Source organism: Doryrhamphus excisus, chromosome 14, assembly GCF_030265055.1.
Source record: "Doryrhamphus excisus isolate RoL2022-K1 chromosome 14, RoL_Dexc_1.0, whole genome shotgun sequence".
NCBI lineage: Eukaryota > Metazoa > Chordata > Actinopteri > Syngnathiformes > Syngnathidae > Doryrhamphus > Doryrhamphus excisus.
Genome location: NC_080479.1, coordinates 10,672,084 through 10,686,801, shown reverse-complemented (window position 1 = coordinate 10,686,801; position 14,718 = coordinate 10,672,084). Strand labels below are relative to the sequence as shown.

Below are 14,718 nucleotides of genomic sequence, written 5' to 3'. Positions count from 1 at the left end.
AAGTCAGTGCAAAGGCACATCCATAATGCATTTGCATGATTTAAGTGTCCTGCCTGGCCTCTGCGTTGCTTGGTCAGCACAAGAGCAGCACAAACGCCAGTCAAGCACCATCAGCTCACAAATGACTCTCGCTGTAGACACAGGAAAAGGAAGTGTGTGTCATTTTACGAGCCGCACAAATCACCATCATGATGTCCATCATCTACAGCTGCTTTACGACCGCGTTTTATAGCCTCTGAAAGTCTTATATTAAAATGAAAACTTCTATGATCCATTAGAATAAATGGGGGGAACTTAGAGATTTAGATTTAAGGTTATGGGCACTCATGTGTTGTTTATGCTTTTGTTAAGGTTCATCATGGCAGAGCTGATTCAGACAGAAAAGGCCTACGTACGCGACCTACGGGAGTGCATGGATGTAAGTTTGGCTATTCTTTCCATGCATATGTAAAAGAACGCAGCTCAATATTTTTCTATTGCAGACGTACCTGTGGGAGATGACCAGTGGGGTGGAAGAGATCCCTCCAGGAATCATCAATAAGGAGCTCATCATCTTTGGGAACATGCAGGACCTTTATGAATTCCACCATAAGTAAGCATCAGAAGTTCAGCTCTCATGTGCACAGAAAAAGCAGACAAGAGAGATGTTATTGCTGTTGTTCTAGCCCCCCCTAGCGGTTCACAGGCTTTATGAAACTCTTAACAGTATTTACACATAAGCATTGGAAAGCTGACATATTTATGCTTTTGCTTTTATCCTTTAAGAACTTATTCATAGAGTTTAACAATGTGACGTCCTCTCTTTCATCAGCATCTTTCTCAAAGAGCTGGAGAAATATGAACAGCTGCCAGAGGATGTCGGCCATTGCTTTGTTACATGGGTATGTATCACTGTCCCATAACTCAATACTGATCCATTACCCTGCGAATCATAAAGAATCTCTTTTTTTCCCCTTTCTAGGCTGATAAGTTCCAGATGTACGTGAATTACTGCAAGAACAAGCCCGACTCCACTCAGCTCATCTTGGAGCATGCTGGGAACTATTTTGATGTAAGTAAAACATCGCAAAGGTCACAATGAAACTACATTACATAACATTGTATTAAATCATTTCTCTCCCTGGGGGAATTAACAGGAAATTCAGCAGAGGCACCGACTGGCCAACTCAATCTCTTCCTACCTGATTAAGCCCGTGCAGAGAATCACTAAATATCAGCTTCTGCTAAAGGTAAGCTAAAAACATCTCAGGGCTGATGTGAGCATGATGATGTTTAAACTTTTGGACATTGTTTCAGGAGCTGCTGACGTGCTGCGAAGAAGGCAAAGGCGAGATCAAGGACGGCCTGGAGGTGATGCTCAGTGTTCCCAAAAAAGCCAACGACGCCATGCACCTCTCCATGCTGGAAGGTGACCGACAGAGACCACTAATTCATTCATTTATTCGCCAGGTGTAAATTTGCATGTCTTTCCTCTAGGTTTTGATGAAAACATCGAGTCGCAAGGGGAGCTGATCCTCCAGGACTCCTTCCAAGTGTGGGATCCAAAGACGCTGATCCGCAAAGGCCGAGACCGCCACCTCTTCCTCTTTGAGATGTCCCTGGTCTTCAGCAAGGAGGTCAAAGACTCCAACGGCAGGAGCAAATACATCTACAAGAGCAAACTCTTTGTAAGTGGGGCTTAATTAAATGTATATTTTTTATTCTACTATATATAATTATTGTTATCTGCCGCTTTGTGTAGACCTCAGAGTTGGGGGTGACGGAGCATGTCGAGGGAGACCCATGCAAGTTTGCACTTTGGGTGGGACGCACTCCCACGTCAGACAATAAGATCGTGCTTAAGGTAATTTTCTCCTTTTGTTCTTTTTCCCTGAAAATACCTTGAAGGTTCGACTGATATGGCTTGGCAAACACTGTACAAACATCAAGTCCAATTTTGGAGCTCAAGTGTATTTACATGATTAGAATCTAGGAAAAGCCAACATCAGTCTAGCCAAGGTTTTCCTCCTGTCACTCTATGCTTTGGTTGCATGAGCAGCTTCAAGATGGGCCATCACTTCTCTGTAGTCACGATTCACACCTGAGTTGTCCTTTTTGCTCTCCCAGCCAGCCCCTGGTTTGATTCTGCTTTGTTAGCACGCACGTCCCGGCTTGTCTGTATATCTGGGGCTGTGTTTTCTGTGGATGTTTGTCTCCAAAGTCTCTCTGTGGCCTGACATGCTTCCGCCAACGCTGCTGACACTTTTTCAACTTCTCTCCGCCCACCATCCTGGCTGCACGCCGTTGTTTTGCTCACTCAACTTTTTAATGATTTGACATCCATATTCTCAAACCCCCTTCCTCCTGTTTCCGAAGTGGCAGAAGGTTGAGATTTGTGTCAGCATTTGGAAGCTAAAAAATCTGACCACGTCCAGTGAATAATACATGATAATTGCTGAGCTAACAGCTAACAAGCAGTCCTGCGCTGCCCTGTGCATTGTAAAGAAAATGTGTGTCATCACTAACTACACATGTTCACATCCATTACACTCTCATAATTGGGCTATATGGGCTGTCCAGGCAGATTATTGGTGTTGTGTGCCCGTTTATTGTGACAATCCATGACAGAAAAATGTCCTTTACCTCTTCTCCAAACAAACCAGTGAAATTGTCTTATCTCATATTTCAAATTTAAAGCTAAGTCAGGGATCCAAACACGGAGCGATGGTGAGTACAAAATGTCCTACAACACAGCCCTCAGCAGCTTCTCACAAGTCTGAAACTCAACGCATTTCTTATAATGTGGATTTTTACTATTTCACCAAATAGCCGCTTAATACTCAAAGCTCCAAGTATAGTGTATTCTAATAATTGGAGAGACACTGTTATTTCCCAAATTTGAAAACCCGTTCTTTACAAAAACATACTCTGGAGTGCATGAGAAACTGGAAAGACTCAACTTTCTTTGACAACATGGTGATTTATTTACAAGTGCCAACAGCATGATAGCCGATGCCACTGCTGAGTTAGTTGGAAAGAGCATGCAGATGTAGGGAAAGCTGACATATGCTGACCACTAGGGGGTGTCACAAATTCTCACCCGACTAAAACGTGGCAAGATTTCTTGTTCAGAAGTTAGAACTGAATAATATTATGTTCATTCAGCATTTTTACCAAACTCCCAGATAAGAGATGCTAAGTTGGTTGATTCGGACTTGTGGGAAGAAACGCCAAGTAAAACAATATTTCCAAAATGTCATATCTAAATGACCTCATGATTAAGCTATTATTATTAACAGGCGTCCAACATTGAGAACAAGCAGGACTGGATCAAGCACATCAGGGAGGTGATCCAGGAGCGTACCATCCACCTGAGGGGGGCGCTCAAGGAGCCCATTCATATTCCCAAAGCCAGCACAGCCAAGCACCACAAGGGCCGCAGGTAACTTTGTCATGAAGGAGCCATGGAAACTACACCAAATCCATAACTGTAGCATGTGAACATAAACGTAGATGAACAGAAGCGGTGGTTGTGTTTCAGGGACGGGGAGGACCTTGACAGTCAAGGTGAAGGCAGCAGCCAACCAGACACAATCTCCCTTGCCTCTCGCACCTCCCAGAACACACTGGACAGCGACAAGGTAGCCATGCTCATCTAAGCACATGCAAACTGCTCATGTTTCAACTCTGCCATCACTCACCTCCTTCCTCCTCCCCACGCAGCTCTCCGGCGGCTGCGAGCTGACGGTGGTGATTCACGACTTCATGGCGAGCAACAGCAATGAGCTGACGGTGCGTCGCGGCCAGACGGTAGAGGTTCTCGAGCGCTGCCATGACAAGCCCGACTGGTGCTTGGTGAGGACCACGGACCGCTCCCCCGCCCTGGAGGGCTTGGTGCCTTGCTCCATGCTCTGCATTGCACACTCTCGCTCCTCCATGGAGATGGAGGGCATCTTCAACCACAAAGGTAGGAAGCACACTAATAAACATATATAAATATAATATATTTTGTGTGTGTGTATTTGATGCATATCTCATGATCTCTTGCCACATAATGTGTTATAAATAACATGTTGGTTTCTATTCCAGACACTTTGTCAGTATGCAGCAATGACTCCATCATGCCAGGCTCCTCTGCTACACTTCAGCCTGGTCATGGAATGGGCTCCCATGCTTCACCAGGGCCAAAGCGACCAGGTAGAGACGCAGCCGCTATACAATTTAAGAACAAGATAATAGCATCAGATGGTTGTGGGTTTTTTTTAAAGGCAACACCTTACGAAAGTGGCTCACCAGCCCCGTCCGCCGGCTCAGCAGCGGCAAGGCGGACGGCCACGTGAAGAAGCTGGCCCACAAGCACAAGAAGAACCGCGAGGTGAGGAAGAGCGGCGAGATGACCATGGGGTCCCAGAAGGACTCTGACGACAGCGCCGCCACGCCTCAGGACGAGACTGTAGAGGAGGTTGGAGAGTCGTGGCCGCATTCCGTCGAGTCGTGGTGCGGGTCGGACTTGAATGGTTTCGCTGTGTTGCAGAGGGTCCGCAACGAGGGGCTGTCAAGCGGCACTCTGTCCAAGTCCAGTTCTTCGGGCATGCAGAGCTGCGGCGAGGAGGAGGGCGAGGAGGGTCCTGATGCGGTCCCCCTGCCTCCACCTATGGCCATCCAGCAGCACAGCCTGCTGCAGGCGGACTCACAGGACGATAAGGTAAAGGCGCAGGTGCTGCAGCCATGGAGAAAGAAAGTCGTAATGTATTGTCATATCTTTGCATCCTCTATGCTAATTACACATCATTGCTCTTCATATTTTTAATTTGTCCAGGTTTTTAGTCGTAATCTCTGATAGTTTGTGTTGGAGCATTTTACCTTCCTGTGTTGCATCATATTCTTTCCTCTCTTGAGACGTTTTAGGCAGCAGAGACTCTTCTTCTGACACTAATTTCTGTTTCTCTTTTTGTTTTGTTTCTGGTTGTATCGTTTGCCACAATGTAGCATTATCTTGATTTATGTCCTGTCTTTGCTTTGTCTCAGTTTCCATACCTGTCCATCTGAAATGCCCCATCTTCCTCCCCTCTTTCTTCCCTCAGTTCTCCTTTTACCCCCCCTCCCCGGCACTCTTCAGCTTCAAATGATTGCTCCTTCTTCTTCTTCTTTCTTGCTTTATTGAACAAAGTACATGAACAAATCCCTCCCTTTTTCTGACGTAACAGACTTTTCTCTTTCTATCCTCCTTTTTGTATTTTTTCTAAACAATCCTGATTTTCTCAGCTAGAATTTCCCCGCAGTCCATCTTTTTTTTTTTTTTTTTAAACTCCATGTTTCTTCAACAGACAAAGCCTTATTTGTGCCAAAGTGCTGCAAAGCTCTCCTTCAGCCGGTTTCAATATTACTACGGCTTTTTTCTGCATGTGCTAAAACTGAGAAGCTCTTAGCTGTCGGTGAAGCCCTAACACGCCCCCCCCCCCCTGCACCGAGGTGAAAAAAACCCCAACAACAACAATCTCCCCCTTGTTACCATCACCACTCCCTCCCTCACCCCGCTCGTTCTCATCCCCGTTTTACCCTCTGTGCGTTTAATCTCATGACCCATGCGAGTAATTGGCATCTCTATAAACGCTGGCGAGGCCACGAGCACACAGGCTCACCCAGAAAACCCAGCAGAGCAAGGGTGAGAGTCTACTGGAATGTATTTTATATTACATCCACATAAAACTCCTCCATTCCCTTTTTTTCCATTTGAAAGACCACTCATCACCTCGTCCATGCACAGCAAGAACACACTTCACGTCTTTTCTTTTTGTTGCTTTTTATCTCACACGACCCTTTTTTTCTTTGACCATCCCATTCTTTCAACCTCATTTTTTTTAAACCTTTCATCTTCTTTTTAATCTTTAACGGATGCATCACATTAGCCGCATACGACAGTTACCCGCCTCACTGAAACAAATACGCTCATCTTCTAATCAGTAAACAGGTTCATACCATAACATTTAGGCATTCGAATGTGCATTCCATTGAAAAAAATGCTGGTTCATCGAAGTTCTCCTTGGAAAAGATTTCCTGTAGAGATGAAGGGCTCCAGGGTCTGTGTTCACCAATTATGTTTACCTTCCAGAAGCTACCTTTGTGCCAAAATGCCTATTTTCTTCGTCTACCATTTTGAAGGCATGATGCCCATCTCTGATGGTAGTGTTGGCTTACCTATGGATACTTTGAAAAGGCCATGCAAATTAGAAATAATGTAATGTTATTAGCTTGCATAATATGCGGCTCTCGGTGGAAAACGTTCCTTGTCACGCTATCCCATGTTATTCCCACATTTATCCACACTACCGCTGGTGGACACAGGCCCTAAAGAAGACAATCCGGTGAGAAGGCAAGTGGATCTCATGTTTGTTTACTGCCCATCTACAGAACTCCTCTCGTCTGTCGGTCCGCCCATCCAGTTCAGAGACGCCCAGTGCTGCCGAGCTGGTGAGCGCCATCGAGGAGCTGGTCAAAAGCAAGATGGTAGGACAATAACCTCAAGCACTCGCATGTCATGTATACGTTTCCATCAGCTATTGAATTTCTCTCATCTCAGGCTCTGGAGGATCGGCCCAGCTCGCTGTCAGTGGAGCAAGGCGACAGCAGCTCTCCTTCCTTCAACCCCTCAGACAACTCCCTCCTCTCCTCGTCCTCCCCCATGGAGGAGATGGATGAACGGCGGGCCAGCATCCTTAAGAAGAGACAGTAAGTCACGTGACTTTGACACCGTTAACTCTTTGATTCTCTGCTGCATCATTTTTTGCTTTTGCTTCAGTTACGTTCTGCTAGAATTGGTGGAAACGGAGCGAGATTATGTGAAAGACCTGGGCCAGGTGGTGGAGGTGAGTGGTAGTCACATGCTTCTTGTCAAATGTCAAAATCGTGATGCGCATGGCCCTGTCATGTGGACACTTGGTAGCAATGTTGGCTAACCTTTGATTGATTGATGATGAGCTTTTCCCCACCAATCGGAAGGTGATGTCATGTTTCATTCCTGTGTTGATAGTACACACACATTACCCACAAACATGACGACACAACCACAAAATGATGGTGGATATTATTATTACTGGTTTTACTTGGCCCATCTCCACCATTTAAAGACTTGTATGTTGGGTGTCTGTGTATTTACTACGTATACTATGTATTTGTGTGGCTCGGTCATCATGCTAAACAGTCATTTTTTGTGACTAATGGCGGCGTGTCGGTGCTCAGGGTTACATGAGTCGGATGAAGGAGGAGGGCGTCCCCGATGACATGAAGGGCAAAGACAAAATCGTGTTTGGCAACATCCATCAAATCTTTGACTGGCACAAAGAGTAAGGAGCACAATAACAATAACACATAGTGTTCTCCGCTACTAGCTTGCCATTATCTCTCTCTTTTGCTCAGTTTCTTCCTTGGTGAGTTGGAGAAATGTTTGGAGGACCCAGACAGACTGGGACCACTCTTTCTCAAACAGGTTTGTCATGAATAAAAGCCTATATATGTCTTTTTTTCCCTTTTAATAATCTTTTCCCCGATTGTGTAGGAGCGGCGGTTAAACATGTATGTGGTGTATTGTCAAAACAAGCCCAAGTCTGAGCACATCGTCTCAGAGTACCTTGACACCTATTTTGAGGTAAGATTTAAAAAAAAAAAAAAAAGCTGAAATGCTTGGCAACGATCCTCCTTTTAATTCACCTTTGACCTTTTGTGCAGGACTTGAAGCAGCGGCTTGGCCATCGCCTGCAGATCACAGACCTGCTCATCAAGCCAGTCCAGAGGATCATGAAGTACCAACTGCTGCTGAAGGTTGGTGCGCTGTGGTCCATATCTAATTACACATGTGCCTTAATGCCACATTATTACATCTACTTTGTTTCAGGACTTGTTGAAACACTCTAAAAAGGCAGGGCTGGACTCTGTGGACCTGGAGGTATGACAAGAGATGCACTTTCTCAACAATCGTTCAACAATTGTACCAAAAAATGATTTGTGTCCATTTCTTGCAGAAAGCAGTGGAGGTCATGTGCATCGTGCCTAAAAGGTGCAATGATATGATGAATGTGGGCCGGCTTCAGGGATTTGATGTAAGTACAATTTGAAAAATTATTTACAGGATATGTGGGGTGTCCAAAGTGCAAGGCCCTTTGCAGCCCGCTGCTGCTGCTGTTTTTTTTTTTTGCAAAGGCATAATAATAAGTTCATAATAATATGCTTTTTCACCTATGTCACAAAGCTGTGATGCACACACATATTTTATGCTTATAATTTTCCTTGAATTATTTGTCTATTTGTCTTAACTATCAGCTACATACTATCAGCTGTATTTTCCCATGTCCCTTTTTCAGGAGCACTTTAAACATCAGACCACATCAAACTGTCATTTAATTTTACAATTTACAGTTTGTTTTTTTTACTAAATAAGACATCAAACTTGCAAGTCATGTTGCCAGTTTGTATGTTAAGTTGAAATACTTAGAAAGCAACTGGCGGGCCGGATTCAAACACTCTGCTGCATGTGGCCCCCGGGACGTAGTTTACCCACCCCTGCTGTACTTACTAGGCACAGCCCAATATCACTGTTTCATGTTCCATACTCCTGCTTTTTATTTCAACTTTAAACATGAATAGCATTTGTGATCGGTTGCCAGATGCAGCAGCACCTTTTGAAAGGACCAGTGTGACGTATTTACCTTCTTCTTCCTCTCCAGGGGAAGATCGTAGCCCAGGGCCGCCTTCTGCTGCAGGACACGTTCATGGTGTCTGACGCAGACAGCAGTGTGCTGGGCCGCATGAAGGAGAGGAGAGTCTTCCTCTTTGAGCAGCTCATCATCTTCAGCGAGCCGCTGGACAAGAAGAAAGGCTTCTCCCTGCCTGGCTTCCTGTACAAGAACAGCATCAAGGTAAGAGATCACATGATCTGCTGAAGCAGCCGGTCTTCCATGCATCTCCTTCTACAGGTCAGCAGTTTGGGTCTAGAAGACAACGTAGAGGGCGACCCCTGCAAGTTCATGCTAACTTCTCGCTCGACCAACGGCACTGTGGAGTCGTTTGTGCTGCATTCTTCTCACCCGGGGGTACGTGAGGTGTGGACGCTTCAGATCGGCCAAATACTGGAGAGCCAACGCAATTTTCTCAATGGTGAGCTGACATGAAAACATTTTCCAGGATGAGTTGGAGCTCACCGTGTTTTCTTACTTATTGTAGCTCTGACCTCGCCGATAGACTACCAGAGGAATCATGTTGGGGCCAGTGGGGGGTCCAGCATGGGAGCTGCAGGTGGAGGCAGTAGTGGGTCTAACGTAACAGGAAGTTCCCAAGCTGGCAGCGCCATCCCTCCCCAAGGTGGCTGCCGTCGACCCTCCAGGATCCCCCAGCCGTCTCGCCTGCCACAACCCCTCCGCCAACACCCCGGGGCCGACCCCGACAGCCCCAACAAGATGTCAGGTATGACTTACTCAGGGCAATCTCTGCGGCCCATCTGTACGATCAAAGATGTGTTTGAGGTTTGAGTTGTGCTCGCTTATGATCCAGGTCCAAGTCCCCGTCCCGTTCCTCGCCCCCTACTCCCTCCGGGGGGCAGCCCACAGGGTAAGCGCCCCGGCGTCCAGGCCCTAGAGGACCAAACACTGACCCCTACAAATGCAGTAGCCCCTATGGTCCGTGCCACAGTTGGGCCGTTGCCCTCCACTCCCGTATCCAAACAACGGCCTGGAGCCGTGCCCCCTCTTGTGCCCCCCACTTTTACCAAGGAAGTCCTCCCTCCTCCCCCTGCCAGCCCCAGTCAGAAGTCTGGGTCTGGATTCTGGAGCTCCATGCCAGGCTCTCCAGCGAGCCGGCCGGGCTCGTTCACCTTTCCAGGGGAAGCTGGGGAGAGTCCGGCACGTCAGAACTCTAGCCAGGTCCAGACCGGCTCTGGGAACCCAAATCAAAGCCACAGACACTCCACGCACAGCAAGGACGCTGACCGCATGAGTACCTGCTCATCCACCAGCGAGCAGTCCATCCAGTCCACTCAGAGTAACGGGGTAAGACCTAAGACCTGCTAAGACCTGCTGCCTGGCGCTGATCCGACTAACACAGAGGCAGAGGGAGGCCCGGTCTGTCCCGACTCCTGCAGACAGCACTACTAATCTGTCCACTACTACGCATCATCCTCTTTAGCTCTGACAGTCTCTGAAGACTCTAGCAGCACTTTCCTCCTGGTTCTCAACTCCTCTGGTGGACCAATCGTCAGGGCTGCCTCTTGATTTCCAAACGCTAACCAAGCTTTACTAACACCTGACCTTCTCCTCCTAATCCTCCTGGTTGTCCTTCACCCCCCCCCACGGTACTTAAATGCCCTCTTACTTGCAACTAACCTCTGACGTTTGTAGGCCTGCTTACAAACGACTCTCATCTTTGCCTGGAGCCGCAGAGCCAAAGAACTCTCTTCCCGTTCCACCTTTCTTGGTCCACTTCTTGTTTTCCTCAAAAATGAATTCCAACGCTCTTCATTTCAATCCTTTGTCAAGCACCAAAGTGACACCATGGCCGTGCGCCGAGCCCATTCACGGATGAAGTTACTGAGATATGCTGTGTTTGTTCCCTGTGACAGAGTGAAACTAGCAGCAGCAGTAGCGTATCCACCATGTTGGTCACCCAGGACTACATGGCGGTGAAGGAGGATGAGATCAGCGTAATGCAAGGCGAGGTGGTCCAGATTTTGGCCAGCAACCAGCAAAACATGTTCCTGGTGTTCCGGGCGGCGACCGAGCAAGGCCCCGCCGCTGAAGGCTGGATCCCAGGATTCGTCCTCGGACACACCTCCGCCATTGCACCCGACTGCCCCGAGGGATCAGTCAAGTAAGAGTTGGATTGTATGAAATGTTGGAGGATGGATCCTCAAACAGTGAAGCGTACATACGGCTACTCCTCCAGTGTTATATTATACATATAATACAAGGTATGCTGTTTGGTTTAGATCTTTCTCCTCTTCTGCCCCAGTAGGAAGTCTTCTTCCTGGCATACAACTTTGCGCATCCGTAAGAAATCTGAGAAAAAGGACAAAGAGGCCAAGAAAGATCCAAAGCTGGAGAACGGTTACAGGAAGTCCAGAGACGGCAGTAAAGTTTCTGTAAAGGTGCGTTGATGTCAGGAAACAATTCATTTCCACATATCTTCTAACTCTTCTGTCTTCCTTTTCCAGCTTCTAAATCCAAATTACATCTACGATGGTGAGTGTGTTCTTGCTGCGAGATCTAACCGCCTGTCTTTGAAAAGTGAAACAAAAAAAAACCTTTGCTTTCCCCCACTTTCAGTTCCGCCCGAGTTCCTTGTCCCTCTGAGCGACGTCACGTGTGACAACAGAGAGAGCGTCACCTTGAGGTGTAAGGTGTGTGGTCGACCCCGTGCCACCGTCGCCTGGAGGGGACCCAACCAGAGCAACCTCACTAACAATGGCCGCTTCTCCATCACCTATAGGTACAACACACTTGTTTGTATAGGATCATATATTATCACATAGAACTGGATATACAGTATAGTGACATCATGTGTGTATGTGTATATGTATATCTATGTATATGTGTGTATATGTATATCTATGTATGTGTGTGTATATGTGTATATATGTACATGTATGTATACATATATGTATACACTTTAATGAAGAACTAAAGCTCCCTTTGTTTGGACAAAATGAGCTCATAGCAGTTGAAGCTATTGATGGAAGAAGTTAACCAGGAAGTTGATCGAATTTCTTATCACGCCCAACAAAACAGCCAAACAAACGTACCTTTAGATGTAGCAGGCATTCAAACGGACGACTAAACTGAATAATCAAGTGATATAATCATTTGTTCCATGAGCGTACACCTCCAGGCACATGCGGCATCTGAACGTCATGTTTGCATTTTAGCGATACCGGCGAGGCAACCCTGCGGATCATCGGCGTGTCGTCGGACGATGACGGCGTTTACACGTGCATCGCCACCAACGAGCTTGGCAGCGTCACGTCGTCGGCTAGCCTCAGAGTGCTTGGTGGGTGCTCAGGTGTGGAGACGCGTGTTGGCGCTGCTGCTACATGACGTGATGTGAAACCGTCTTTCAGATGTATCCATTGACGGCGTGCGAGTGAGCTGGAAAGACAACTTCGACTCTCACTTCAGCGAGGTGCTTGAACTGGGCAGGTAACACACAATCCTTTCTTTGCCCCCCCCCACTCTGTCCCCATGAAAAATATGCCCACTACACACTTACCTGTGATGTCCACCAGGGGACGTTTCTCCGTCGTCAAGCGCTGTGACCACCTCGCCACCAAGCGAACAGTTGCGGTCAAACAGGTGAACAAGAAGCTGATGCGGCGGGACCGGGTCACGCAGGAAGTCAACCTGCTTCAGAGGCTCCAACATCCCAACATCATCAGCCTGGTGGACACCTACGAAACCCCCAGCAGCTTTGTTCTGGTCCTGGAGATGTGTGTACACGCATCCATAATACAGCACCTGAGAAGAATCCTCCATATGAATCCTCCATGGTATGAATCCTGTCTTTGTTGCCGTGTCAGGGCTGACCAAGGCCGTCTGCTGGACTACATCATCAGCTGGGGCAACCTGACGGAGGAGAAGGTGGCCGGCTACCTGCGTGACCTTTTAGATGCTTTACACTACTTGCACAACAGCAGAATAGTACATCTGGACATCAAGGTAGAACTCCAAATGATGCAATACACAAGTATTAATAACACTATCAAATCTATATTTAAGACTGAAATCGTTTTTAGAAGTACAATTGATGAATGAAATAATTATTCCTACCTTTTATGCCTGTGCTCACGTTGCGTGCTGGGGGTTGTTTATGCTGTCATCATAGGAGCAGAGTCATGATTTTTCTTTTTGTACATTAATATTTTTTCTATATTAATAAAGCGTAGAAGGACTTACACTGTTTTTTTTCCTGTCATCAGCCTGAGAACCTGCTGGTGGCTCATTGCTCCATCGGCCAGCCGTCAGTCAAACTGGCAGACCTGGGTGACGCCGTGCAGCTCAACAGCACCCCCTACGTGCACCCCTTGCTGGGCAGCCCCGAGTTCGCGTCCCCGGAGCTGGTGCTTGGCGACCCCGTGTCGCTGACGTCAGACGTGTGGAGCGCGGGAGTTGTGGCCTACGTGCTGCTGAGCGGCGCCTCGCCTTTCCTGGACGAGAGCGCCGAGGAGACGTGCCTGAACATCTGTCGCCAGGACTTCAGCTTCCCCAGGGATTACTTCCACGGCGTCAGCCAGGCGGCGCGGGACTTTGTGTGCCTGCTCCTGAGGGCCGACCCCGCCAGGAGGCCTCCGTCCGGGCTGTGCCTGCAGGAGGTGTGGCTGCAGGCGGCCGACATCCGCTCCACGGCCGAGTGCTGCTTGGACACGTCTCGTCTCGTCTCCTTCATCGACCGCAGGAAACACCAGACAGACGCGCGGCCCATCGGAGGGGTGCGGAGCCTCACCCAGAGCCGCCTTCAGCACCGGGTCTGAATCCACAGCAGAAGGAACTTTGGATAAAAAGTACAGTAGAAGGCTGAGCTCATCCTCACTGACGGAATGTCCTGTTGTCCCACATGGGGGCCCTCGTCTACTGCTGCTTGCTGCTTTACACTCACATTTTATACTTAAGACAATACAAATGTACAAAACATAAAAAATATATATATATAGTTGAAGTAATTTATTTTCCTTAGCAAGGGTGAACAAGGATGGAGAGCTTTTCAAGAAAGAGTGACAGCTGAGGGAGAAGCTTTTGCTTTGCTCTTTTACACTCCACTCCAACTTTCTTACATTTATAGAAAGCCTAAAGGAACGCTCCACGTGTCAAATATGGAGACATGCAGGCGTTCTTTTTCCTAGAACAAAAGCTGTGTATGCGTGCGTATGTATGTATGTATGTATGTGTGGCGCTGATATGTATGTCTAAGCCTTACCTTGTACATAAGACTTGTACTGCCTTGGTGGGCCCCGACTTTGGAGGTCTGCACCTGCGGAGGAAAAGAAGCAAAGTGTAAATGATGCACTCGTGGTACGTCGTGTTTTTCTCATGTGCAATGTTGCAGCTTTAACGTTTTATGCAACTATTTATGAAGACATCCGTGGTTGTGTGTCATAATAAAAACCATGTAGAGGAAGGCGTGTACTTGGTACTGCGAGCACTGCTGGTCGTTTGTGTTCACCGGCTACAATCATTACGATCAAAAATATGTTTTATTTGTACCGTACGTCCGTGTACCAAAGTCGCTAGCGTTACCGAACGTTACAAAAAAAAAGGTTTTATTGTTAAGTTTCACAGTTGCTATGTGAAATGATTGTTTACACGAGTCAGTGATGTTAAAAGAACAAAATGTGCCCCCGCCCCTACAAACAGCAAGGTTGAAGTTTAATTTTGTACATTATTTTGTCAAAAACGGTCTTTGTGTACAGATGTTTTTTTTTTTTGTTGTTGTTGCCAAACTCAGCATTGTTTAACAAAGCACCCTTTGCATTAAGCTCAAGAAGTCTAACATTTTATTTATTTTGGTGTGCTGAGGCCATGAAAGGAACTGGATACCTCAGTTTGAGGGTTTTTTGTTACCTGCTCATATTTCACTAGTTTGCTATTTGATTTTATCTTGTACCTTTTTTGCATGTATATTTTTTGTATAGATCATACTTCTCTTGTAAATATTGTCATTTTCATCAGTTATTTGAAGATTAAACATATTGGACACAGAGATCCA

The 14,718-nt window shown here is 46.9% G+C and overlaps 1 protein-coding gene across 7 annotated transcripts in view; it reads left to right on the top strand.

Moving 5' to 3' along the window:
- trioa (trio Rho guanine nucleotide exchange factor a) overlaps positions 1-14,718 on the top strand; it is a 42,097-nt gene extending 27,379 nt beyond the window's left edge. Inside the window, exons 27-63 of one of the 7 annotated variants that reach the window (XM_058046620.1) lie at positions 352-418; positions 483-592; positions 812-881; positions 962-1,051; positions 1,137-1,229; positions 1,297-1,408; positions 1,477-1,667; positions 1,742-1,843; positions 2,677-2,706; positions 3,279-3,421; positions 3,521-3,620; positions 3,703-3,946; positions 4,069-4,176; positions 4,248-4,441; positions 4,514-4,684; positions 6,391-6,486; positions 6,560-6,708; positions 6,779-6,845; positions 7,219-7,322; positions 7,396-7,465; positions 7,535-7,624; positions 7,705-7,797; positions 7,871-7,921; positions 7,998-8,075; positions 8,700-8,891; positions 8,949-9,129; positions 9,196-9,435; positions 9,523-10,016; positions 10,586-10,833; positions 10,978-11,110; positions 11,177-11,204; positions 11,289-11,451; positions 11,888-12,009; positions 12,080-12,158; positions 12,245-12,445; positions 12,536-12,674; positions 12,935-14,718. In XM_058046620.1, the coding sequence (XP_057902603.1) occupies positions 352-418; positions 483-592; positions 812-881; positions 962-1,051; positions 1,137-1,229; positions 1,297-1,408; positions 1,477-1,667; positions 1,742-1,843; positions 2,677-2,706; positions 3,279-3,421; positions 3,521-3,620; positions 3,703-3,946; positions 4,069-4,176; positions 4,248-4,441; positions 4,514-4,684; positions 6,391-6,486; positions 6,560-6,708; positions 6,779-6,845; positions 7,219-7,322; positions 7,396-7,465; positions 7,535-7,624; positions 7,705-7,797; positions 7,871-7,921; positions 7,998-8,075; positions 8,700-8,891; positions 8,949-9,129; positions 9,196-9,435; positions 9,523-10,016; positions 10,586-10,833; positions 10,978-11,110; positions 11,177-11,204; positions 11,289-11,451; positions 11,888-12,009; positions 12,080-12,158; positions 12,245-12,445; positions 12,536-12,674; positions 12,935-13,486 (5,395 nt within the window). In that variant the 3' untranslated portion in view covers positions 13,487-14,718. Of the gene's footprint in view, positions 1-351; positions 419-482; positions 593-811; positions 882-961; positions 1,052-1,136; positions 1,230-1,296; positions 1,409-1,476; positions 1,668-1,741; positions 1,844-2,676; positions 2,707-3,278; positions 3,422-3,520; positions 3,621-3,702; positions 3,947-4,068; positions 4,177-4,247; positions 4,685-4,968; positions 5,645-6,390; positions 6,487-6,559; positions 6,709-6,778; positions 6,846-7,218; positions 7,323-7,395; positions 7,466-7,534; positions 7,625-7,704; positions 7,798-7,870; positions 7,922-7,997; positions 8,076-8,699; positions 8,892-8,948; positions 9,130-9,195; positions 9,436-9,522; positions 10,017-10,585; positions 10,834-10,974; positions 11,111-11,176; positions 11,205-11,288; positions 11,452-11,887; positions 12,010-12,079; positions 12,159-12,244; positions 12,446-12,535; positions 12,675-12,934 lie in introns of those variants that run through there. The other 6 variants (XM_058046618.1, XM_058046621.1, XM_058046617.1 and 3 more) reach the window with 6 other exon arrangements.